The sequence below is a fragment of the Tachyglossus aculeatus genome, chromosome 8, assembly GCF_015852505.1.
Source record: "Tachyglossus aculeatus isolate mTacAcu1 chromosome 8, mTacAcu1.pri, whole genome shotgun sequence".
Classification (NCBI taxonomy): domain Eukaryota; kingdom Metazoa; phylum Chordata; class Mammalia; order Monotremata; family Tachyglossidae; genus Tachyglossus; species Tachyglossus aculeatus.
The window spans coordinates 32,300,720-32,324,963 of NC_052073.1; the positions used below are offsets into that span (position 1 = coordinate 32,300,720).

General features: G+C 50.7%; 1 protein-coding gene across 1 annotated transcript in view; it reads left to right on the plus strand.

Moving 5' to 3' along the window:
• The window catches only part of SNTA1 (syntrophin alpha 1), a 52,177-nt gene that overhangs the window by 23,654 nt on the left and 4,279 nt on the right, over positions 1-24,244 (plus strand). The window contains exons 3-5 of the mRNA XM_038750042.1: positions 19,258-19,462; positions 20,129-20,336; positions 20,834-20,964. Of these exons, the coding sequence (XP_038605970.1) occupies positions 19,258-19,462; positions 20,129-20,336; positions 20,834-20,964 (544 nt within the window). The remainder of the gene's footprint in view (positions 1-19,257; positions 19,463-20,128; positions 20,337-20,833; positions 20,965-24,244) is intronic.

Here is a 24,244-nt window from a genome sequence, read left to right on the forward strand (position 1 = left end):
TATTGTACTCTCCCAAGTTCTTAGTACAGTGCTTTGCATACAGTAAGTGCTCAGTAAATACAGTTGAATGAATAAGTGAACAATATGAGACACATTCCCTGCCCACAACAAGCTTACAGTCTAGAGGGGGAGACAGACCTGAATATAAATAAAGTACAGCTATGTCCATAAGTGCTTTGGAGACCCCTGAGCCCTGGCACCGTGGTGCCCATGGTATGCCACACTCCCCTCAAGGTGCCAGCCGTGGCCTCTTTGGTAAAGCACTGGGAACTGAGAGATCTGGGCTCTGTCCGTGAAGCAGAGAAGCAGTGTAGCTTAGTGGAAAGAGCCTGGGTTTGGGAGTCAGAGGTTGTGGACTCTAATCTCTAATCTAGGCTCTGATCTCACCTCTACCACTTATCAGCTGTGTGCCTTGAGGCAAGTCACTTAACTTCCCCGTGCCTTGGCTACCTCTAAGTCTGTGAGCCCCACGTGGGACAACCAGATTACCTTGTATCTGCTCCAGTGCTTAGAACAGTGCTTGGCACATAGTAAGCGCTGAACAAATACCACTGTTATTATTATTATTACGATGGGGCAGTCTCCCCCTTTTTCCTTCCCTCAGCCCCGTCTTGGGGAGAAGATACCTTCCTGGAGAGTACAGCGCCAGGATGGTGGCTGCAGAAGGGAAGGTGTCCTGACAAACCTAGCCGGGCCTCATCCCCCATCCAATCAATTAGTGCTATTTATGGAGCTATCAATCAATGGTATTTATCGAGTACTTTGTGCAGAGCACTGTAGAAAGTGCTTGCGTAAGGACCCACCGTGTGCAAAGTGCTACGTTAATTCCTGTGGAGAGAACTTTTCTGGCCCATGAGGAGGTTCCAGGCTAACGTCCAGTATTCGGGCACTGACTGGACTCCCCTTTCGCCTCTGGGGTCGGCCCCAGCCGCTGCAGAAAGCCCAAGGCCCCAGTAGAATCCCATAGGAGTGACATTCCCGATAGGATCAGGTGGGGCCCGCTGCCCTCTTACATCCATCGGGAACGTGGGGCTGCTGGAGCTGTGGAACCCACTGCAGTGGGGCGGACACTGGCACAGCGGGCCAGACGGGCAGGAGCAGGTGGGCCGAGCCAACGGGGGGCCGTCTGCCCTCCAAGCGGCTGCCGCTTCAGAAAGAGCCAGGGGAAAAGCCAGCCCGCTCGGTTGCCTTGTGTCCAGTCTCCCTGCCTCCGCACTGGCCGCCCGGGAGGAGGGGGTCGAAGGAGAGAGGAGCCCCACAGCTCTGCCGACTGAATCAGGGTGGCTTGGGCTCGCTGAGGCGATGCCCGGACTGAGAGACGGAGGTCCTGGCCCGCCGAGGGGGCTGCAGACGTGGTGACCCCTCCTGAGGGAGGGCGGGCTGAACTCTCAGATGGCCTGCTGACACCTGTCACTCTGTGGCCTGAGTCCAGCGGGGTCCTCCCCCTTCCCCAGCCCCTCCGGGGGGGTCAGCTGAGGACAGAGCTGCTGGATTTCGTAGCCTGCCCCGTTCTTCATTCAGATGCCCCAGGCGGCTTGACAGCAGCTACTGAAACTCTGAAAGGAACTTTCTAGCTGTCCTCCTAATTAATATGGGGGGGAAATGCCTCAATCAGAGAGGCTGCTCCATGGAATGGGCCGGAGTAGCGCAGACATAAGAGTTCCCGGGCTCTCTGGAGCCGACCCCTGGAGGGGGCAGATTCTAGGGCCCAGGATTCCTCATCTCCCACTCCCTTCTGCGATGCCCTGACTTGCTCCCTTCGCTCTCCCTCCACCCCCACACCAGCCCCACAGCACTTACGTATATATCTGTAATTTAATTTATTCATATTGACGTCTGTCTCCCCCCAACTAGATGGTGAGCTCGTTATGGGCAGGGAGTGCCATTTTTTTTGTCGCATTCTACTTTCCCAAGTGCTTAGTACAGTGCTCTGCACACAGTAAGTGCTTAATAAATACGATCGAATGATTGAATACAGCAGAGTTCCCTGCCTCCATTTCATCTCAGTATTGCTAAAATCATCAGGATCTACCCAAATTCCTGCTTTTCTCTGTGTGTTGTGCTTTTGTTTTTGTTTGTTTTGTTTTTGTCGTCTGTCTCCCCCTTCTAGACTGTGAGCCCACTGTTGGGTAGAGACCGTCTCTATATGTTGCCGACTTGTACTTCCCAAGTGCTTAGTACAGTGCTCTGCACGCAGTAAGCGCTCAATAAATACGATTGAATGAATGAATGAGAATGGAGATTAAGATTGTGAGCTCCACGTGGGACAACCTGATCGCCTTGCATCCCCCCACCACTTAGAACAGTGCTTTGCACATAGTAAGTGCTTAGCAAATACCATCATTATTATTATTATGAGAAGGAGGGGGAGATTTTGACCCACAGAGCCAGTTTGGAGCAAGAGACGGAGGCCCTCGCTCCCCCGGCCATCCCTGCCCCACATTCAGATTCTCTCTGGCATCTTTCGGTGACTTCTCTGGCTTATTATTATTTTTATTAATACTAATTATTAATTAAATAATTAATAGCGGCGATGATGCTGATGATGATAATGGCATTCAGTAAGCTCTTCTCACGTGCCGAGAACTGGGGAGGATTCAGCGCTTAGAACAGTGCTTTGCACATAGTAAGCGCTTAATAAATGCCATTATTAGTAGAAGTAGAAGAAGCAGAGAAGCAGCGTGGGACTGGAAGTCAGGAGGACCTGGGTTCTAATCCCGGCTCTGCCACTTATCTGCTGTGTGACCTTGGGCAGGTCATTTCACTTCCCTATGCCTCAAGTCCCCCATCTGTAAAATAGGATTAATATACTGTGAGCCCTATGTGGGACAGGGACTGTGTCCATGCTGATTATCTCATAGCTACCCCAGCACTAAGAGCAGCTCCAACTCATATTTCCCAAGCACTTAGTACAGTGCTCTGCACACAGTAAGCGCTCAATAAATATGATTGAATGAATGAATGGCACACAGTGAGCATTTAGCAAGTACCACGATTATTATTAGATAGAATACCGGCCCTGTCCCATGTGGAGCTCCGGTTAGGTGGGGAAAAGAGAACAGGAATCTAATCCTCATTGTGTAGGCGAGGAAACTGAGGCCCAGAGAAGTTAAGTGACTTTTGCAAAGTGACACGGGCAGGTGGTAGAGCCTGGATTAGAACCTAGGTCTCCCGATTTCCCATCCTGAGCTCTTCCCACTAGGCCATGCTGCATCATGGATCACGGAGGAGTTTGCTGCTGGAATTGGAGATGGAATTGTGGGCTTGGTGGGTCGCCTGCCCCCGATAATGGCCAAGTTCAGGGTGCTAGGCTCTGCTGGTGCTCATCTGAATGTGTTCTCCCAAGCACTTAATACAATGATCTGCACATAGTAGGTACTCAATACCATTGATGGGTTGAAGTAGATTTTGAAACCAGCCACCTCAGAATAAAATAAATCTATAGTCCAGGTCCCAGTAAAATTTTCCTGCACTGTCTTTCACACTAGATTTTATTTATTAGTCCTAAGTTGGTCTCTTAGTTTTTTTTTAAATCCATAACTAGTAGTTTACTTGCCCATTTATATGGCACTCTATATTTCATAAATGGGAACCATCAAAGTTATAGAAAATGGACTTTAGCTTGGGAATTCCATTGTGTTTTAGGGTTAACCTTTATGCCTTTTCCAGCCCTCTATCCCGGCTCTGCCACTTGTCAGCTGTGTGACTTTGGGCAAGTCACTTCACTTCTCTGGGCCTCAGTTGCCTCATCTGTAAAATGGGGATTAAGACTGTGCGCCCCCTGTGGGACAACCTGATCACCTTGTAACCTCCCCAGTGCTTAGAACAGTGCTTTGCACATAGTAAGCGCTTAATAAACTCCATTATTATTATTGTTGTTGTTGTTATTGACAAGTAGGGGGCAAAATAAGTTAACCGGTGTAAATCGGCCGCAGGGTTCGAGAACCCAAGGTGGTGATGCAGATAGGAAAAATGACTCGGAGACATTCATTCATTCATTCAATCATATTTGTTGAGCATTTACTTTGTGCAGACCACTGTACTAAGCGCTTGGGAAGTACAAGCTGGCACCATATAGAGACGGTACTGTGTGCAGAGCACTGTACTAAGCGCTTGGGAAGTACAAGCTGGCACCATATAGAGACGGTCCCTACCCAACAACGGGCTCACAGTCTAGAAGGGGGAGACAGACAACAAAACAAACCATGTGAACAGGTGGCAAGTCATCAGAATAAATAGAAATAAAGTTAGATGCGCATCATTAACAAAGTAAATAGAATAATAAATATGTACAAGTAAAATAAATAGGGTAATAAATCTGTACAAACATATACAGGTGGTTTGGGGAGGAGAAGGAGGTAGGGCGGGGGTGATGGGGAGGAGGAGAGGAAAAAGGGGGCTCAGTCTGGGAGACATGAGTTCAAATAGAGCAGTAGAGGTAGGAAAGCTGACTGCTTGCCCGTTCACCTCCCGAGAGGTACGAGTGAAGAACAGCCCCAATCCCAGCCGCTTCATCCCTTTTCTTTGGTTCCCCATCGGAGCGACACACAAAGGATTCCCGCATCCCGTGAAACTGTGGCATCCTATTAACAGGAGATGTTAGCAGGAGACTTCGCCCACACAGGATGCGGTTGTCCCAGACAGGGAGTAGCCGCTTTGATCAGTGTCATCCCGCCTCGATTACAGGATCTTCTGTGAGGCCGGCGCCTATTCCTCAAATATCCTGTCATTGAGCCTTGCACACAGTGGAGTCAGTTATGCTAAGCCTTTAGGGAAAATGCAGTGAGCGCCGGCTTCTGCTGGAGTATGCAGATAGGGTGGACAACAGTATAAATATAATCAAATGACATCCGCCAAACTAGCTCTCTTCCTCCCTTCAAAGCCCTACTGAGAGCTCACCTCCTCCAGGAGGCCTTCCCAGACTGAGCCCCCTTTTTAGTAATAATAATAATGATGATGATGGCATTTATTAAGCACTTACTATGTGCAAAGCACTGTTCTAAGCGCTGGGGAGGCCACAGAGTGATCAGGTTGGCCCACGGGGGGCTCACAGTCTTTATCCCCATTTTACAGATGAGGGAACTGAGGTACAGAGAAGTGAAGTGACTTGCCCAAAGTCACACAGCGGACAATTGATGGAGCTGGATTTGAACCCATGACCACTGACTCCAAAGCCAGGGCTCTTTCACTGAGCCACCTCTCCCCCTCCCCATCACCCCCCGCGCCCTACCTCCTTCCCCTCCCCCTAGCACTTGTATATATTTGTACAGATTTATTCCTCTATTCATTTTACTTGTACATATTTACTATATTTTATTAATGATGTGCATAGAGCTATAATTCTATTTATTCTCACCATTTTGACACCTGTCTACATGTTTTGTTTTGTTGTCTGTCTCCCTCTTCTAGACTGTGAGCCCGTTGTTGGGTAGGGACTCTATATGGTGCTGACTCGTACTTCCCAAGCGCTTAGTACAGTGCTCTGCACACAGTAGGCGCTCAATAAATACAATTGAATGAATGAATGATCCACAATTTAATGAATGAATGATCCCCGAGTGACGCCTCTGGAGCAGGGTGGAGAGCATGGTGGGGGCTGAAAGCTGTATATATGTATATATGTTTGTACATATTTATTACTCTATTTATTTATTTATTTTACTTGTACATATCTATTCTATTTATTTTATTTTGTTAGTATGTTTGGTTTTGTTCTCTGTCTCCCCCTTTTAGACTGTGAGCCCACTGTTGGGTAGGGACCGTCTCTATATGTTGCCAACTTGTACTTCCCAAGCGCTTAGTACAGTGCTCTGCATACAGTAAGCGCTCAATAAATACGATTGATTGATTGATTGATTGATTGAAACCTTGCTGGGGCCCGGCCCCCAGAGGGTTGGGTGGAGCGGGCTGGGAGAGGGCTGGGGGGAACTGTTTAAGGGAGGGTTCACTGGGGGTAAGAAGAGACTGGGGGTTTGCCACTCAGCTAGCAGCACCAATGTTGGCTGGCGAGGCTCCCTGAGCCCCATTGTGTCATTGGGCAAGTCACTTCACTTCTCTGGGCCTCAGTTACCTCATCTGTAAAATGGGGATTAAGACTGTGAGCCCCCCGTGGAACAACCTGATCACCTTAACCTCCCCAGCTCTTAGAGCAGTGCTTTGCACATAGTAAGGGCTTAATAAATGCCATTATTATTATTATTATTATTATTATTATTATTATTATGTCAATCGGTCAGTCTTATTTATTGAGCGCTTACCGTGTGCAGAACACTGTACTTAGCATTTTGGAGAGTACAGTAGAGGAGCAGCGTGGCTCAGTAGAAAGAGCCTGGGCTTTGGAGTCAGAGGTCGTGGGTTCAAGTCCCGGCTCCGCCACTTGTCAGCTGTGTGACTTCGGGCAAGTCACTTAACTTCTCTGGGCCTCAGTTGCCTCATCTGGAAAATGGGGATTAAAGACTGTGAGTCCTACGTGGGACAACCTGATCACCTTGTAACCTCCCCAGCGCTTAGAACAGTGCTCTGCACATAGTAAGTGCTTAATAAGTGCCATCATTATTATTATTATTACAGAATAATAATAAACAGACACATTTCCTGTCCACAACGGGCTTACAGTCTAGACGGGGAGACAAACAGTAATGTTAAATACATAAATTACATGTGTGGGCACCCGGCCCGAGAATGAGGAAAAGCTTGGCCAGCTCTTGGGGCTTCCTGCCTGCAGGTTGGCTTGCTAAAAGACCTAAAAGGGAAGGCAGCTGGCAGTTTCTGCCCTGGCGCCGTGCTGATCTGTGATCCAGGGCCTCGATTCTCGTCGCTTTAGAAAGCTAGCAGCGAGGCCTTAGGGAAACAACATGGGACTGGGATCAGGAGACCTGGGTTCTGGCCCTGGCTCCGTCCTTGCCTTCTGTTGTGACCGTGGGCAAGTCACTTAAGTTCTCTGTCCCTCAGTTTCCTTATCTGTCGAATGGGGATTTAATACCTTTTCTCCTCCCCCTTGGGCTGTGCACCCGTTGTGAGGTAGGGACTATGTCCTATCTGACTATCCTGAATCTACCCCGTCACGTAGCACAACGCTTGGCGCACAATATGCATTTAACAAATACTACAGTTACAATTTACACTCACTCCTCATCCCTTCTTGTGGTTTCAACATGTCAGGGACCGTCTCTATATGTTGCCAACTTGTACTTCCCAAGCGCTTAGTCCAGTGCTCTGCACACAGTAAGCGCTCAATAAATACGATTGAATGAATGAATGGAGTCCATTTCCTGGCATCTGAAGCCTAACATGTCCAATCAGTCAACCAGTCACTCAATCAGTGGAATTTATTGAGTACTTGCTATGTGCAGAACACTGTACTAAGTGCGTGGGAGAGTATAATACAATGAGTTTTACCTTCTCCTGCCTCCCCCCCTTCCTTTTCCCTGTCCCCCAATCAATAGGGACTGGTGAACCATAGGGTGGGTAGGGTGAGGGGGGAATAATAACATTGGGGAATTTAGAGGAGAGTGCATTGGATGGACAGTGGCTGATTGGCCACTGTCACTTAGTATTGCTCTCCATGTGTGATCTTGGTTTCTCCATTTGTACGGTAGGGATAAAAAATCCTGCCCCTCCCTATTTCCCTTAGACAATGTGGAAACGGATGAGAAAGCTTTACCCTTACTTTGGCACTAATCAACGGAAAGGCGCTTCGAAGCTCTGAGGAGATATTTACTGGTTGCCTTGGTGAAAAGTAAATGCCAGAGTGATGTCACTCCCACGCCGCATCTGCATCACAGTAGGGATCTGGCCAACCCAGCGATCTGCCAGTGATAGCGGCAGCCCGACATTTGGAGGAACAGAGTGGTGAATGCCCTTAGATTGTGACCGCCCCCGTTGGACAGGGACCATGTCTAATTCCCACCTATGTATTCTCTCTCAGTGCTTAGAATAGTGCTTTGCACATAGTAATTACTTAATAAATACTATAACTATGGTCCTCCTGGGCATCCAGCCTCATCGTTTGGCCCGGACCACCTCACATCCCTTTCTCTTTTCTCTCCATCTCTAACGTTCTTCTATAGCCCTCTGAGAAAATTGAAACCATCAGGCGTGATCTCCCTATAATCTCCCCTGCTCCTCTCCAGTCCCTCTCTCCCCCTGCCCCTTCTTCAGTTCTTCCATCTTTTCCACCTTCTGACTGTGGGAGTCCGTCAAGGCTCAGTTCTTGGTCCCTTTCTATTCTCCATCTACACCCACTCCCTGGGAGAACTCAAGTTCCAAGGGAGAAGTCATTCACTTCCATGGCTTCAACTACCACCTCTTTATGGATGATTCCCAGATCTACATCTCCAGCCCTGATGGTTCTCCTTCTCTGCAGTCTCGCATTTACTTTTGGCTTCAGTGCCTCCCTGCTTGGGTGTCCTGCTGACACCTCAAACTTAACATGCCTAAAACAAAACTCATTTTCCCACCTCAACCCTGTCCTGCCTCTGACTGTAGACAACATCTCTATCCTCCCTATGTCACAAGCCTGTACCCTTGGCATTATCCTAGACTCTGCTCTCTCATTCAACCTGCATATTCGATTTGTTATTAAATACCGTTAGTTCAACCTTCACAACATGGCTAAAATCCCCCCTTTCCTCTTCAGCCAAATGGCTATCCTGTTAATCCAAGCACTCAATTTACCTTGTCTTGATTACTTTATCAGCCTCCTTGCTGACCTCCCTGTCTCCTGTCTCTCCCCACGCCAGGCTACTCTGCTGCCTGGCTCATTTTTCTACAAAAACGTTCAGTCCACGTTTCCCCGCTCCTCAAGAGCCTCCAGTGATTGTCCATCCACCTTCACATAGAACAGGAACGCCTTACCATTGGCTTTAGTGCACTCAATCAACTTGTACCCTAGTATAGTAATAATAGTAATAATAATAATAATGGTATTTATTAAGCGCTTATTCATTAATTCATACATTCTCCAGGAGGCCTTCCCAGACTGAGCCCCCTTCTTCCTCTCCCCCTCGTCCCCCTCTCCATCCCCCCCCGTCTTACCTCCTTCCCTTCCCCACAGCACCTGTATATATGTATATATGTTTGTACATATTTATTACTCTATTTATTTTACTTGTACATATCTATTCTATTTATTTTATTTTGTTAGTATGTTTGGTTTTGTTCTCTGTCTCCCCCTTTTAGACTGTGAGCCCACTGTTGGGTAGGGACTGTCTCTGTATGTTGCCAATTTGTACTTCCCAAGCGCTTAGTACAGTACTCTGCACATAGTAAGCGCTCAATAAATACGATTGATGATAATGATGATGATTTATTTTATTTTGTTAATATGTTTGGTTTTGTTCTCTGTCTCCTCCTTCTAGACTGTGAGCCCACTGTTGGGTAGGGACTGTCTCTATATGTTGCCAACTTGTACTTCCCAAGCACTTAATACAGTGCTGTGCACACAGTAAGTGCTCAATAACTACAGTTGATTGATTGATGTTTATTGAGCGCTTACTGTGTGCAAAGCACTGTACCAAGCGCTTGGTACAAGTTGGCAACATATAGAGACGGTCCCTACCCAACTACTGGCTCACAGTTTAGAAGGGGGAGTCCATTACCATGTGTCAAGCACCGTTCTAAGTGCTGGGGGTGATACAAGCGTGTCTTACCTCGCTCATTTCCTACTGCAAACCAGAATGCTCACTGTGCTCCCCTAATAATAATGATGATATTTGTTAAGCACTTACTATGTGCCAAGCACTGTTTAAGCGCTGGGGTAGATACATGGTAATCAGGTTGCCCCACGGGGGGCTCACAGTCTTAATCCCCATTTTCCAGATGAGGTAACTGAGGCACAGAGAAGTGAAGTGCCTTGCCCAAAGTCACACAGCTGACAAGCGGCAGAGACAGGATTAGAACGCACGACCTCTGACTCCCAAGCCTGTGCTCTTTCCAATAGGCCACGCTGCTTCTCTAATGCCAACCTAGTCACTGTTCCTCCATCTCATCTATTTGGCTGCTGATTTCACTCACGTCCTGCCTCTGCCTCCCTCCCCCTTCATATCCAACAGACGATCATTCTCCCCACCTTCAGAGCGTTATTAAAATCACACCTCCAAGAGGCCTTCCCTGGCTAAATTATGGAGAAGCAACGTGGCACAGTGGAAAGAACATGGGCTTTGGAGTCAGAGGTCATGGGTTCAAATCCTGGCTCCGCCAATTGTCAGCTGTGTGACTTTGGGCAAGTCACTTCACTTCTCTGGGCCTCAGTTACCTCATCTGTAAAATGGGGATTAAGACTGTGAGCCCCCCGTGGGACAACCTGATCACCTCGTAACCTCCCCAGCGCTTAGAACAGAGCTTTGCACATAGTAAGCGCTTAATAAATGCCATCATTATTATTATTATCCTCTGGGCCTTAGTTACCTCATCTGTAAAATGAGGATTAAGAATGTGAGCCCCCCTTGGGACAACCTGATCACTTTGTAACCTCCCCAGTGCTTAGAACAGTGTTTTGCGCATAGTTAGCACTTAATAAATGCTATTATTATTATTGTAAGCACTTAATTAATGCCATTATTATTATTATTATTTCCTGTATTCCCTCTCCCTTCTGTGTCACCCTTGCACTTGGATCTGTACCCTTTATTCACCCCATCATCAGCACCCAGCTCTTTATTGCATTTCCACCATTCATTTTAATGTCTGTCTCCCTCTGTAGACTCTAAGCTCCTTGTGGGCAGGGAACACGTCTTCAAAATCTGCTGTATTGTACTCTCCCAAGTACTTAGCACAGATGTGCTAGGCTAGCATGGGCCGCTCCCCTTGAATTTTCCCAAGCCCCTCCTGAACCTGCCGACGTTTTCTACCTGCACAACTTCCTGTGGGAATGAATCCCCTCCGCTTACACTCCCTGGGTGATGAAGGCTCCTGTCCCCGCCCGCCCCCGCTTTTTTTTTGATGGCATTTATTAAGCGCTTACTATGTGCAAAGCACTGTTCTAAGCCCCTTGAAAGGGCTGAGCTGGCACCTGCCGATTGGCTGCCTCTGGCCCCCACCTCCTGAAACCCACAGTTGTCCGGCGGACGGGGGAGTGAGGAATCCAGACAGAGCAGACGGGCACAGCGGCTCCCAGCAGGCCCCGTCGCTGCCAACGTTGATGACTCAGGGCAAAATCAGGGAAGGCTGAGCCTCCGAGATGCTGCTATTTATAGCCGGATGCTCAGGCCTGGAGAAGCCTCCTCTCCCTCTGCCCTCTTTCCACTCCCCCGCATCCCTGCCCGCCCCCGGCCTGGGCTGGAGCCACAGGGCCTGCAAACTGCATTTGGGAAACCCAAGCCTCCGGCCTCCTGTGCCCGCTGGGCTCTTGTCCGTTTATAGACTGTTCCCCAGGAGAGAAAGCCACCATGTTACCCCGGGCAGGGCCTTCGCAGTCTGCCTGAACGAACGTGTGACCCTCAGGCAGGCACTTGGAGAATGGGGCAAGGAGCTCGACACCTTTAGCGCTGATGTAGCTCCCACCCCACTTCTCCTCTTCCTCTTACTTCTCATCTCCCAGGATCCTTCTTGCTCTTGAGCACACCCAGCACAGATGATTAGGAGAACTCATTCTGGCTCTCCTAGGGCAGACGGACGGACAGACAGACGGACGGGGAAGGGTTGGATCAGAAAAACGTGGGCGGGTGAGGCTGATCCAGTTGCCGAAAGTGGATGGAGAGACAGGACATCCTGTGGAAGTGGCCAGGACCCGTGTTCATCATCCTCAGTCATCGTCAGTGCTATTTATTGAGCGCTTACTATGTGCAGAGAACGGTACCAAACACTCGGGAGAGTTCAGTACAACAGAGTTGGTGACAGTTCCCCGCCCACAGTCTAGAGGGTTACAGAGAAGCCCCCAAATAATAATAATAATAATGGCATTTATTAAGCGCTTACTATGTGCAAAGCACTGTTCTAAGTGCTGGGGAGGTTACAAGGTGATCAGGTTGTCCCACGGGGGGGCTCACAGTCTTAATCCCCATTTTACAGATGAGGTAACTGAGGCCCAGAGAAGTGGAGTGACTTGCCCAAAGTCACACAGCTGACAATTGGTGGAGCCGGGATTTGAACCCACGACCTCTGACTCCAGAGCCCGGGCTCTTTCCACTGAGCCACGCTGCTTCTCTAAGCGGCACCTATAAGCAGCACCTATAAGCAGTGAGAAACACCACCTTCTTGCTGCGTCCTAATAACAATAATTATTATTATTCTGGGATTTCTAGGGGCTGAACACTGGGAAAGATACGGGATAAACAAGACAGTGTATGTTGCGCATGAGTCTCAAAATCTAAGAGTTAGAAGAGCGGACATTCCCATTAGGCACCTGAGGCACAGAGAGGTTAAGCGACTAGCTCAGGATCACTCAGCTGGCCCATGGTGGAGCTGGGATTAGACCCCGTGCCTCCTGTCTGACAGCCCCTGCCTCATAAGTGCAAAGCACTGTTCTAAGCGCTGGGACAGTTACAAGGTGATCGGGTTGTCCCATGGGGGGCCCACAGTCTTAATCTCCATTTTGCAGCTGAGGTAACTGAGGCCCAGAGAGGCTGAGTGACTTGCCCAAGGTCACACAGCTGACGATTGGTGGAGCCGGGATTTGAACCCATGACCTCTGACTCCAAAGCCCGGGCTCTTTCCACTGAGCCACGCTGCCTCATTCCACTGCCTGGATTATCTTTCTACAGAACATTCAAGGCATAATAATAATGGTATTTGTTAAGCACTTACTATGTGCCAAGCACTGTAGTAAGCTCTGGAGACTGTACTAAGTGTATTTTGTTAATATGTTTGGTTTTGTTCTCTGTCTCCCCCTTCTAGACTGTGAGCCCCCTGTTGGGTAGGGACCGTCTCTATATGCTGCCAACTTGTACTTCCCAAGCGCTTAGTACAGTGCTCTGCACACAGTAAGCGCTCAATAAATACGATTGATTGATTCCACGAGACTTTGTTGCCTCCTGAAAGTGCAGCAACGATCTCCACTGCATCTGCAGCCGGGGCTGCTAATCTGGGCCCGTGCTCGGGGCCAAAGACAGGAGGAGGTTGGAACAGGAAGGATCCAGAGCTACCCTAGTCAGTCAGTCAGTCATATTTATTCAGCACTGACTGTGTGCTGAGCACTGTATTCAGAGCTTGGGAGAGTACAGTATAACAGTAAACAGACACATTCCCTACCCACAATGAGCTTACAGTCTAGAGGGGGAGACAGACATTAATATAAATAAATAAATTACAGGTATAATAATAATAATGGCATTTATTAAGCACTTACTATGTACAAAGCACTGTTCTAAGTAAGTGCTGGGGAGGTTATGAGGTGATCAGGTTGTCCCTCAGGGGGCTCACAGTCTTAATCCCCATTTTACAGATGAGGTAACTGAGGCACAGAGAAGTTAACTGACTTGCCCAAAGTCACACAGCTGACAATTGGCAGAGCCGGGGTTTGAACCCATGACCTCTGACTCCAAAGCCCGTGTTCTTACCACTGAGCCACGCTGCTTCTCTAATGTACATAAGAGCTGTGGGGCTGGGATGGGGGATGAAGAAAGGGAGTAAATTAGGGTGACACAGAGGGAGTGGGAGAAGAGGAAGGGAGGGCTTAACCAGGGAAGGCCCCTTGGAGGAGATGTGCCGTCAATAAGGCTTTGAAGAGGAGAGTAACTGTCGGATTTGAGGAGGGAGGGCATTCCAAGCCAGAGGCAGGACACGACAGTGACAAGAAGACTTCCACACAGGCCCGGAGTGGGAAACTTGGCCTATCGGTCAGTCATCAGTGATATTTATTGAGTGCTTTCGGTGTACAGAGCACTGTCCTCATCATCATCATCATCAATCGTATTTATTGAGCGCTTACTATGTGCAGAGCACTGTACTAAGCGCTTGGGAAGTGCAAATTGGCAACATATAGAGACAGTCCCTACCCAACAGTGGGCTCACAGTCTAAAAGAGTGGGCTCACAGTCTAAAAGTCTTCCAAGGACTGTCCTGAGTCCTTGGAAGAATATAACAGAGGTGGTAGACATGTTCCCTGCCCACAAGGAGCTTACAGTCTAAAGGAGGAGACAGACATTTACAATAAATTACAGATGTGTCCAAAAGGGCTAAAGGGTAGAGAGTGGGGTTAATATCCAATTCTTCAAGGGTACGGATCCAAGTGCATAGGTGATGCAGAAGGGGAAGGGAGGAGGCAAAGTGAAAGCCTAGGAAGGCCTCTTGGAGGAGATGTGATTTTAGTAAGGCTTTGAAGGTCGAAAGAGTGGTGCTCTCATGGGATATTGTGACTGGAGAGGTGGGAAGAGGTGACATTTGAGGAGGGCTTTGAAGGATTGGAGGGATGCGGCCTGACAGAGCTGAGGGAGGATGCCATCAAAAATTAATTGGAGGCAGGAGAGTTGAGTGTGAGGAGCAAAGAGCATGTAGGGAGAACTGCAGTCTGAGAAAGGCTCCAAGGTCTCAAGATCCAGGACCACCGATAACATCCTGGCCACGTAACAGTGCCATTTCACCATGGTGAATAGCATTAGCCCATTTTGGGATTAGCCATTCACATGCTTGAGCTGGCTGATAAAATCTCTGTCCTCATGGCCGTGGCCAAGTCTACGTTTGGCACTGTGAGAAGGCAGAGGACGGTGGCTGCGTCCTGGGAAGACAGACGAGGTCCAGAACTCATTCCCAGGCCCCTACTGGCTCTCTGGGAGGCAACCAGGTGGGCTTAGGCCTCAGTTTTCCCATCTATCACATGAATAGAGTTTGGAACTCTCCCAAGTGCTTCGTACAGTGCTCTGCACCCAGTAAGCTCTCAATAAATACAACTGCTTGATTGGCATTCTGTCTCCAGATGTGGACTCAAGGTTCAGGTGAGCCCCCGCCTGCATCCATCAGAGTGGCTTTAAGCCTCCTTGGCCCCCGGGCCCCGACAAAGACACTCCTTGCTTTGGCCGCCTCATAATGGATCCTGGGACTAGAATCTTGGCCAGCCCGCCAGCGCGACAGGGAGTCCAGGCTGTGTTGAGGACTTGGGGTGGAGATGGCAGTGACCAAACAACCCTCTACTGGGAGCCCTGGGGCTGGCTGAGTCGGGTCCCCGTGGGATGACTGGGCAGGCCCAGGCCCTGATGTAGACAGCAGCTGGTTTAGAAGCAGGCCATCCTCATCCAGAGAAACTCCCCTGATACACTCCGACTTCCAGGACGAGTCCCCGGGCTGAGTGGGCCGTCGATCTCCCCCAGGGGACTACTTCCTATATTTTCCCCTAGGAGCAACTAGGGTCCCCCAGGACCCCGGGGACATTGCCCCCTCCACCCTCATGGAAGAGCCAGCCCAGAGAGCCTGAGAGGGCTGAGGGGAGGGAGAGAAGGAGGAAGGGAGGGAGGGAGGGGGTTTCTTCAGTGACCAACCTCTGATCTGGGGAACAACAGGTGTGTCCTGAATAGCAGGGTGCACGGGGTGGAGGGTGAAGGGGCGGCAGCCTCCCTTGTCAAACAGCCACGTCCACACAAGAAAACCAAGCTAAATGCCCTGAGAAGGGATCAGACTCCTCTGTCTCTGCCCCTGTGAGTCTCAGGTCCTCCCCTTCCTCTCCTCTCCTCTTCCCTCTAATCAGAGTCCAGACTCCCACACTTGGTTGCTGCCAATCAGTCAGTCAATCATATTTATTGAGTGCTTACTGTGTGTCAAACACTGTACTAAGTGCTTGGGAGAGTGCAATATCCATTCATTCATTCATTCAATCGTATTTATTGAGCGCTTACTGTGTGCAGAGCACCGTACTAAGCGCTTGGGAAGTACAGGTTGGCAACATATAGAGACGGTCCATACCCAACAACGGGCTCACAATCTAGAAGGGGGAGAGAACAACGAACAGATTGCTGTGAATCCCCTGGCTACTCTGTCCTCCACCTAACTGCCAAGGTCCACATCCATCTTTCTCTGGCCATCTAGGGTCTGTTTCTGGGATCCCCGGACGCTGATCTGTTGGAAAATAGAGGCTCTTTCCTTCACCACACTCACGTAGTGCTTATCAAGAGGTCTCTTAACAGGAAGGAGCCACTGGAGTCCAAAAATCCACCAGTACGGGCAATAGAAGATGAACCCGTTTCTCCGGGAAAGTAGATTCAGTCACTCAGTCAGGCATTCTTATTTATTAAGTGCTTATTGTGTGCAGAGCACTGAACAAAGCCCTTGGGAGAGTACAGTATGTTAATAATGTTGGTATTTGTTAAGCGTTTACTATGTGCCAAGCACTGTTCTAAGTGCTGGGTAGATACAAGGTACTCAGGTTGTCCCACATGGGGCTCACAGTCTTCATCCCCATGTTACAGATGAGGGAACTGAGGCCCAGAGAAGTGAAGTGACTTGCCCAAAGTCACACAGCTGACAAGTGGCAGAGCTGGGGTTTGAACCCCTGACCTCTGACTCCAAAGTCCATGCTCTTTCCACCGAGCCACGCTGCTTCTCAGCAGCAATATAACCACATAACAGACACATTCCCTGCCCACGTGAGTTTACAGGGCCACAGGTGGGATAAATAGCACCCTGCCATAGTGGACGGAACACGGGCCTAGGAATCAGGAGGTCATGGATTCTTATCCCTGCTCCGCCACTTGTCTGCTTTGTGACCTTGAGCAAGTCGCTTCACCTCTCAGTTACCTCATTTGTAAAATGGGAATTGAGACTGTGAGCCCCACATGGGACAGGGACTGTATCCAATTTGATCCAAGCCGTCACCAAAACCTGCCGGTCTCAGCTCCGCAACATTGCCAAGATCCGCCCTTTCCTCTCCATCCAAACCGCTACCCTGCTCATTCAAGCTCTCATCCTATCCCGTCTGGACTACTGCACCAGCCTTCTCTCTGATCTCCCATCCTCGTGTGTCTCTCCACTTCAATCCATACTTCATGCTGCTGCCCGGATTATCTTTGTCCAGAAACGCTCTGGACATATTACTCCCCTCCTCAAAAACCTCCAATGGCTACCGATCAATCTGCGCATCAGGCAGAAACTCCTCACCCTGGGCTTCAAGGCTGTCCATCACCTCGCCCCCTCCTACCTCACCTCCCTTCTCTCCTTCTCCAGCCCAGCCCGCACCCTCCGCTCCTCCACCGCTAATCTCCTCACTGTACCTCGCTCTCGCCTGTCCCGCCGTCGACCCCCGGCCCACGTCATCCCCCGGGCCTGGAATGCCCTCCCTCTGCCCATCCGCCAAGCTAGCTCTCTTCCTCCCTTCAAGGCCCTGCTGAGAGCTCACCTCCTCCAGGAGGCCTTCCCAGACTGAGCCCCTTCTTTCCTCTCCCCCCTCGTCCCCCTCTCCATCCCCCCGTCTTACCTCCTTCCCTTCCCCACAGCACCTGTATATATGTATATATGGTTGTACATATTTATTACTCTATTTATTTATTTATTTATTTATTTTACCTGTACATTTCTATCCTACTTATTTTATTTTGTTGGTATGTTTGGTTCTGTTCTCTGTCTCCCCCTTTTAGACTGTGAGCCCACTGTTGGGTAGGGACTGTCTCTATGTGATGCCAATTTGTACTTCCCAAGCGCTTAGTACAGTGCTCTGCACATAGTAAGTGCTCAATAAATACGATTGATTGATTGATTGATTGATTTGCTTATATCCACCCCAGAGCTTAGTACCGTGCTTGGCACATAGTAAGTGCTTAACAAATACCATCATTATTATTATTATTATTATTATTATTATTATTATTATTATCATTAGCACCCTATCTCATGGATTCTTAGCCGTGAGTAGGTGCCTGGTTCACTCGGGGACTCTCTCTTCACTGGGAACAGCTGGGCAAAGGCAAGGAAGGGAAAACCAGGATGGCCCCATTCTCTAAGCTGGGTGTAGCTGCTTGTGTTAAGCAATATTCTTTTCAGTGCCAGTCGGTTGTTAATTGAGAAGCAGTGTGGCCTAGGGGAAAGAGCTCAGGCTTGGGAATCAGAGGCCCTGAATTCTAAATCCAGCTCTGCCACTTGTCTGCCATGTGTCCTTGGGCATGACACTTCTTTGTGCCTCAGTAACCTCATCTTTAAAGTGGGATTAAAACTGTGAGTCCCATGTGGAACAGGGATTGTGTTCAACCTGATTACCTTGTATCTACACCAGCGCTTAGTACAGTGCCTGGCACATAGTAACAAATACCATTAAAAAAAATCTCCAGTGGCCTAGTGGAGTCATAGGACTTGGATACTAATCCTAGTTCTCCTACGTGACCTTGGGGAGAACACTTAACTTCTCTGTGCCTCAGTTCCCTCACGTGTGGGGATTCAGTACGTGATCTCCATCCTAACTTAGACTGTGAGTTTCATGTAGGGCCTGATTATCTGGCACTTGCCACAGTGCTTCGTACAGTGCTCGGCACATAGTGAGCACTTAATAAAAACCACAGTAATTAGTATTAATAATTCCATTTCCTTTGGGCACCGCCTCTTCTGGAGTGACTCTATTGGAATAATAAGTAGCACCATTACCCAAGTTGGTTCATTCATGTATGCCCTAGAGAATTCCTTGTTTTCCTGGTGACTTTTGGATCTGTTGTATACTCTGGGCTCTCTTTGGATTTTCAAGGGGTCCTGCCCCTTTGCATGACTGTGCCCAAATTCAGAGGGACCCTTGGTCTTCCCAGCAAATTTGTAAGTGCAGGAGCCTGCTATATGGACGCACCCCAGGCTCAGAGCACTAAGGCGGTGACTCCAACTTCCCTGATTATCATCAAAAATGCGCTGGGGTAGATATGAGATAGTCAAGTCGGACGCAGTCACTGTCTCATGTTCTTAGATTGTGAGCCCCCTACAGGGACCGTGTGTAACTCCCAACTGTATATTCTTTTCCAGTGCTCAATACAGTTCTCTGCACACTTCTATGGGGCTCACAGTCTAAGTCAGAGGGAGAACAGGTATTTCAACTGTATTTTACATACGAGGAAACTGAGGCCTAGAAAAGTGAAGTGGCTTATCCAAGGTCATGCGGTAGACAAGTGGCGGAGCCAAGATTAGAACCCAGGTCCCTTGACTCCCAGAGCCATGCTCTTTCCACTAGGCCTCACTCCGCACTACTTCCTTCCGCAAATACCAGCCCCTGCTCCGCTTCGGGGGTCCACGCTGTCCCGTCTGTGGCCTCCAGTCCTCCTGGCCCCGCGGGACCCGAGGCTGGCGCTGTCTGGCGGGGGGGGTGTCCTTTGGCCCTGCCTCTGGGGAGCGGCGGGGGTGACCGGCCACCCTCTCCCCTCTCCAGTCAAGTACATGAAAGAGATCTCTCCGTACTTCAAGAACTGCTCCTCTTCCTCCTCCTCCTCTTCCGGAGCCCCCACCAGCTGGGACTCACTGCCAAAGAAGGCCTCCCCCTCCCTCCCCTCCCACGACCTCAAGGAAGAGAAACACGTTTCCTTAAAGATGGGCTACATCTCCAAGAAGTGCACGCCCACCGATCCAGAGAGCAGGTGAGCGGCCCCCTTCTCACCACCCGCAGGGACCGGGGGCAGGGGCTTCCGGAACACCCACCCATCGAGGCACACGTCCGATATGTCAGAGACCCGGTGGAGAACCCTTCTTTCTCCGGGGTTACCGGGGGTTGAGAAGGCTTAGTACAGCGCTCTGCACACAGTAAGCGCTCAATAAATACGATTGAATGAAAGGCTATCAGCCGGGAGGAACAAAGGGAAGTGCTGCGTGGTGGGCACGTTCTGTCGGTCTCTCTGGGCTCCTGTCAAGCTGGCAGGCCCCCGCCCCGTCATCGCCTGTCAGGCTGGCCTCCCTCTGTGCTGTGCAGCCTCAGCGACACCCCCCTGCCACTCTCTGCAGCTGTCGCCTCTGGTATTTCCAGAGAGGCCAGGCCCTGGCTGGGCAGTCCTCAGGTCCACTCAGCTAATGGGCAGTGCCAACGGGGGCTGGGAGACCAGCAGAGCATTTGCAATCTGAGTCTCTCACCAAGAATCCCAGTGACTGGGCGAGGAGTGGGGATGGGACAGGACCACCTCCCTCCCTCACCACCCCCACTGGTCCTGCCCAAGAACGCTGCCGCGTGGGCTCGGCCTCCCTCCCAACAGTAATTCCAGCCCCGCTGCCAGGCCGCAAGAACTGTCTCCCGTGTGATGCCCCCTTCCTAGGTACCTGGAGGTCCGCTCGGCGGATGGGCGGGACTCCCTCTTCCTGCGGGCAAAGGACGAGGCGAGCGCCCAGTCCTGGCTGGCCGCCATCCAAGCCTGCATCAATGACCTGGTGCCCTGGGTCAAGGACGAGCTGCGGGCCCTCTTGGCGGGGGCGGGTGTCGCCGGGAGCAAGGAGATCAAGCAGATCGGATGGCTGACCGAACAGGTGACCCCGGGCCAGCACCTGGTTGGGGGAGGGTGGGGTCTCAGGCGGGGGTGGGAGCCAAGGAGCAGGCCAGGCCAAGTCAGCTCCAGGTGCCCCCCAGCCTCACTTCCTCCACGCATGGGTATGCCAGTGGCCACTCTGCTGCTGCCTCTTCGGGGCTCTTTCTGGGAGCCTCCAGCCCTGCCCCGTCCCTACCCGGGCAGTATTCTCTGCCTCGCTGCCTGTCTTCCCAGGGTTGGGGAGATGAGGAGGTGGCCAGAGTGGCGGGATGGACGGCAGCTCTACTGTTACCCCCTCACAAACCTTCTTCTCCTGACCTGGTCCGGGCACGGGGGGGGTGTAAGGGATGAGTGGTGGGGGTGGTGGAGAGGGAAAGAGAGAGAAAGAGACAGCATGTGCACATGGGAGGGTGTCTGTGGACTGGCACCCCCTAATAGCGAGGCTCCGTTGAGGCTCCGGATCTCTCTGGCATTCCCACATGTCCCTGCTCCTTGCAGCTGCCCAGCAGCAGGACGAAACCCGTCTTGGCCCTGCTCACGGAGAAGGAGCTTCTGTTCTACCAGACGCTCCCTCAGACCCGGGACGCCCTCAACAAGCCGGTCCAGAGCTACCCCCTCATCGCTACCAGGTAGGGGGTGGCGGGATGGGGCGGCCTCCTCTCGTGACCCATTTTCTATCGGCCGCCCCAGCCGGTTCCCGTCACTGGGGCCCGCCGGGGAGCGGGATCCGGTGAGCCCCGTGGCCCCGGCCCTGCTGTTCCAAGGTGGAGGGGCAAGAGAGGTGGTGCAGATTCATGGGAGCCTGGGAAAAGCCCAGGCTCCTGCCGCCGAGAGAGGGAGTGGGATTGGGAAGGGGCCACCGTGGGGAAGGGCGCTTGAAGAACAGGGTGGAAGTTCCCACGCCCACTAGCGCTCCCCGCCTGCCAGGGGGCCGGGGAACTAATAGAGCCCCGGGGGTCGGTAGGACCGGACCCAGACATGTTGGCATGGTGCCCTCCACCGAGAGATGGGTTGAGAACTCCAGGGGGGCAGGGTGTGGGGGAAGTGGAGCTGTTTCTGGGTGGGCCGCTAAGTAGCTTCCCTTCCTCAGGCCGCCTCATCACTCCTATAGCAGCGCCCATCGTTCAGCTGTCCAGGGGGCCCAGACAGGCCTAGCTGGGGCAGTCCTATCCTCTCCTCTTCACCCTCCCACCCTCGGTGGGGGTGGGAACCGGGCCTGATCCCTCAGGGCAGGTGTCTTGACGCCTACCAAGAGCGGCCCTTGGGGCGCGGGATGATCCTGGGTCATCCGTGTTGAGATCCAACGGGTTCCATCTCCCCCCCACATCCTCTCCTGCTGAGGGTGGGTTCTGAGGGTCTGGCTGTGCCCCAGGCATCCCTGACCAAACTGAATTCCCGGGTGCAGGACTGTGCAGACCCCTGGGTTTGTCCGGCTCTTTCCAGGGACTCTCCTTTGCTGCCCTTCCCACCCCCAACCCTCCGGCAGCAGCAGCACTGACCGAGTGATCTGGACTAGTCGCTTGGGAGTATGCTTGCTTTACCCTCAACCCCAATTTATATATTATAAATTGTTATTAATATATTAATGCATACTAACAACAGATAATATATAATATAATATATGATAATTATATATATTAATGTCTGTGTCTCCCACTAGACTGTAAGCTCCTTATGGGCAGGGAACGTGCCTGCTAATTCTGTTGAACTCTCCCAAGTGCTTAGTACAGTGCTCTGCACATGGAGAAGCTGCATGGCCCAGGGGAAGGAGCCTGGGCTTTGGAGTCAGAGGTCGTGGTTCAAATCCCGGCTCCGTCAACTGTCAGCTATGTGACTTTGGGCAAGTCATTTCACTACTCTGGGCCTCAGTTACCCCATCTGTAAACTGGGGATTAAAACTGTGAGCCTCCCGTGGGACAACCTGATCACCTTGTAACCTTCCCAGTGCTTAGAACAGTGCTTTGCACGTAGTAAGCGCTTAACAAATACCATCACTATTATAGTAAGCACTCAGTAAATATGATTGATTGATTGAGTGAGCTCTGAATTTGAATCATGCTTTTATTGTTCCAAAGCCCATTTACATTACTTATCACAACGTCGCTGTAAAGCAGAAAGAGGCAGGGATTATTGTCCCCATTTTACAGGGGAGGAAACTGAGGCCCGGAGAGGTTATACAGCACACAGGTGGCAGACCTTGGGTTAGAGCCTGGATCCTCTGACTCCCACAGCCGTCCAGCTAGTAGGCCATTCTGTTCTCAAGAGGTCTACAGTGTAACCGAGGAGAGAAGTGAGCACAAATGGCTAAAGTTACTATAAGTAGCAGTGTGGAAGGGGAAGGAGGGGAAGCAGCTTGGCTCAGTGGAAAGAGCACAGGCTTTGGAGTCAGAGGTTCAAATCCCGGCTCCGCCACTTGTCAGCTGTGTGACTTTGGGCAAGTCACTTAACTTCTCTGTGCCTCAGTTACCTCATCTGTAAAATGGGAATTAAGACTGTGAGCCCCCCATGGGACAACCTGATCACCTTGTTACCTCCCCAGCGCTTAGAATAGTGCTTTGCACATAGTAAGTGCGTAATAAATGCCATTATTATTATTATTATTATTATGTCAGAGTGAGAAAACAGATGCCAAAGGTGAACCCAAGTGAGCGAAGAGACGTTGCTTTCCAAGTGCTTAGTACAGTGCTCTGCACACAGTAAGCGCTCAATAAATACGACTGAATGAATGAACGTTGGAGGAACCCTGAAAGGGGTTTGTCGGTGGCTGCCAGCTCGGAGCAAAGTGCCCGTGAGGGAAGGCCGGATGTGGCCCGGTCTGGTCAGGGTGGATTAGATCCTGGACCCAGGCTTCCTGTTCCCAGATCAACTTCAGTCGGCGATATCCCGGGCCCGGGGTGGAGGGGCTGCAGGGGTAAGGATTGGCGGAGGGGTGCAGGGGAAGTGCTGCCAGGGCCCACTCCCGGCCGGCCCCGCTCTTGGGCATTGCTGGCCCCTGGCTGGTGGCCACCCCAGCGTGGCTTAGTGGGAAGTCAGAAGGACCTGGGTTCTAATCCCGCCTCTACCACTTTTCTAGACTGTGAGCCCACCGTTGGGTAGGGACTGTCTCTATATGTTGCCGACTTGTACTTCCCAAGCGCTTAGTACAGTGCTCTGCACACAATAAGCGCTCAATAAATATGATTGATTGATTGATTGTCTGGTGTGTGACCTTGGGCAAGTCACTTCACTTCTCCGAGCCTCAGTTCCCTCATCTTTAAAGTGGGGATTAAGAGTGCGAGCCCCATATGGGACACGGACTGTGTCCAACCTGATGAATTCGTATCTATCGCAGGATTTAGAACAGTACTTGGCACATAATAAGGGCTTAACCAGTACCATTATTATTATTATCATCATCATAGCAACAACAACAATAATAATAATGATAATAATAATAGGCAGCCCGTGAGAAGCAGCGTGGCATAGAGGAAAGAGCACGGGTTTAAGAGTCAGAGGACATGGGTTCTAATCCCAGATCTGCCACTTGCCTGCTGTGTGACCTTGGGCAAGCCACTTAACTTTTCTGTGCCTCAGTTACCTCATCTGTAAAATGGGGATTAAGACTTTGAGCCCCACGTGGGACAACCTTGTATCTACCCCAGCGCTTAGAACAGTGCCTGGTACATAGTAAGCGCTTAACAAATACCGTAAAAAAAAAAAAGAGGCCGGAAGGAGGATCTCAGCTGTCCGGTGTCCTCTCCCGAGGGCTCTGGGCATTTTCCTCCAGTGGCTTCTCCGGAAATCTTTCCCTCCGACCTGGAGAAGTGGGCTTGCCAGCTCGCGTTCAGCAGGGTACTCGGGACCCAACCCTTCCCCGCCGGTCCGAGAGCCGGACCTGCCCCAAGTGCCCACCACCCAGACACTTTTTTG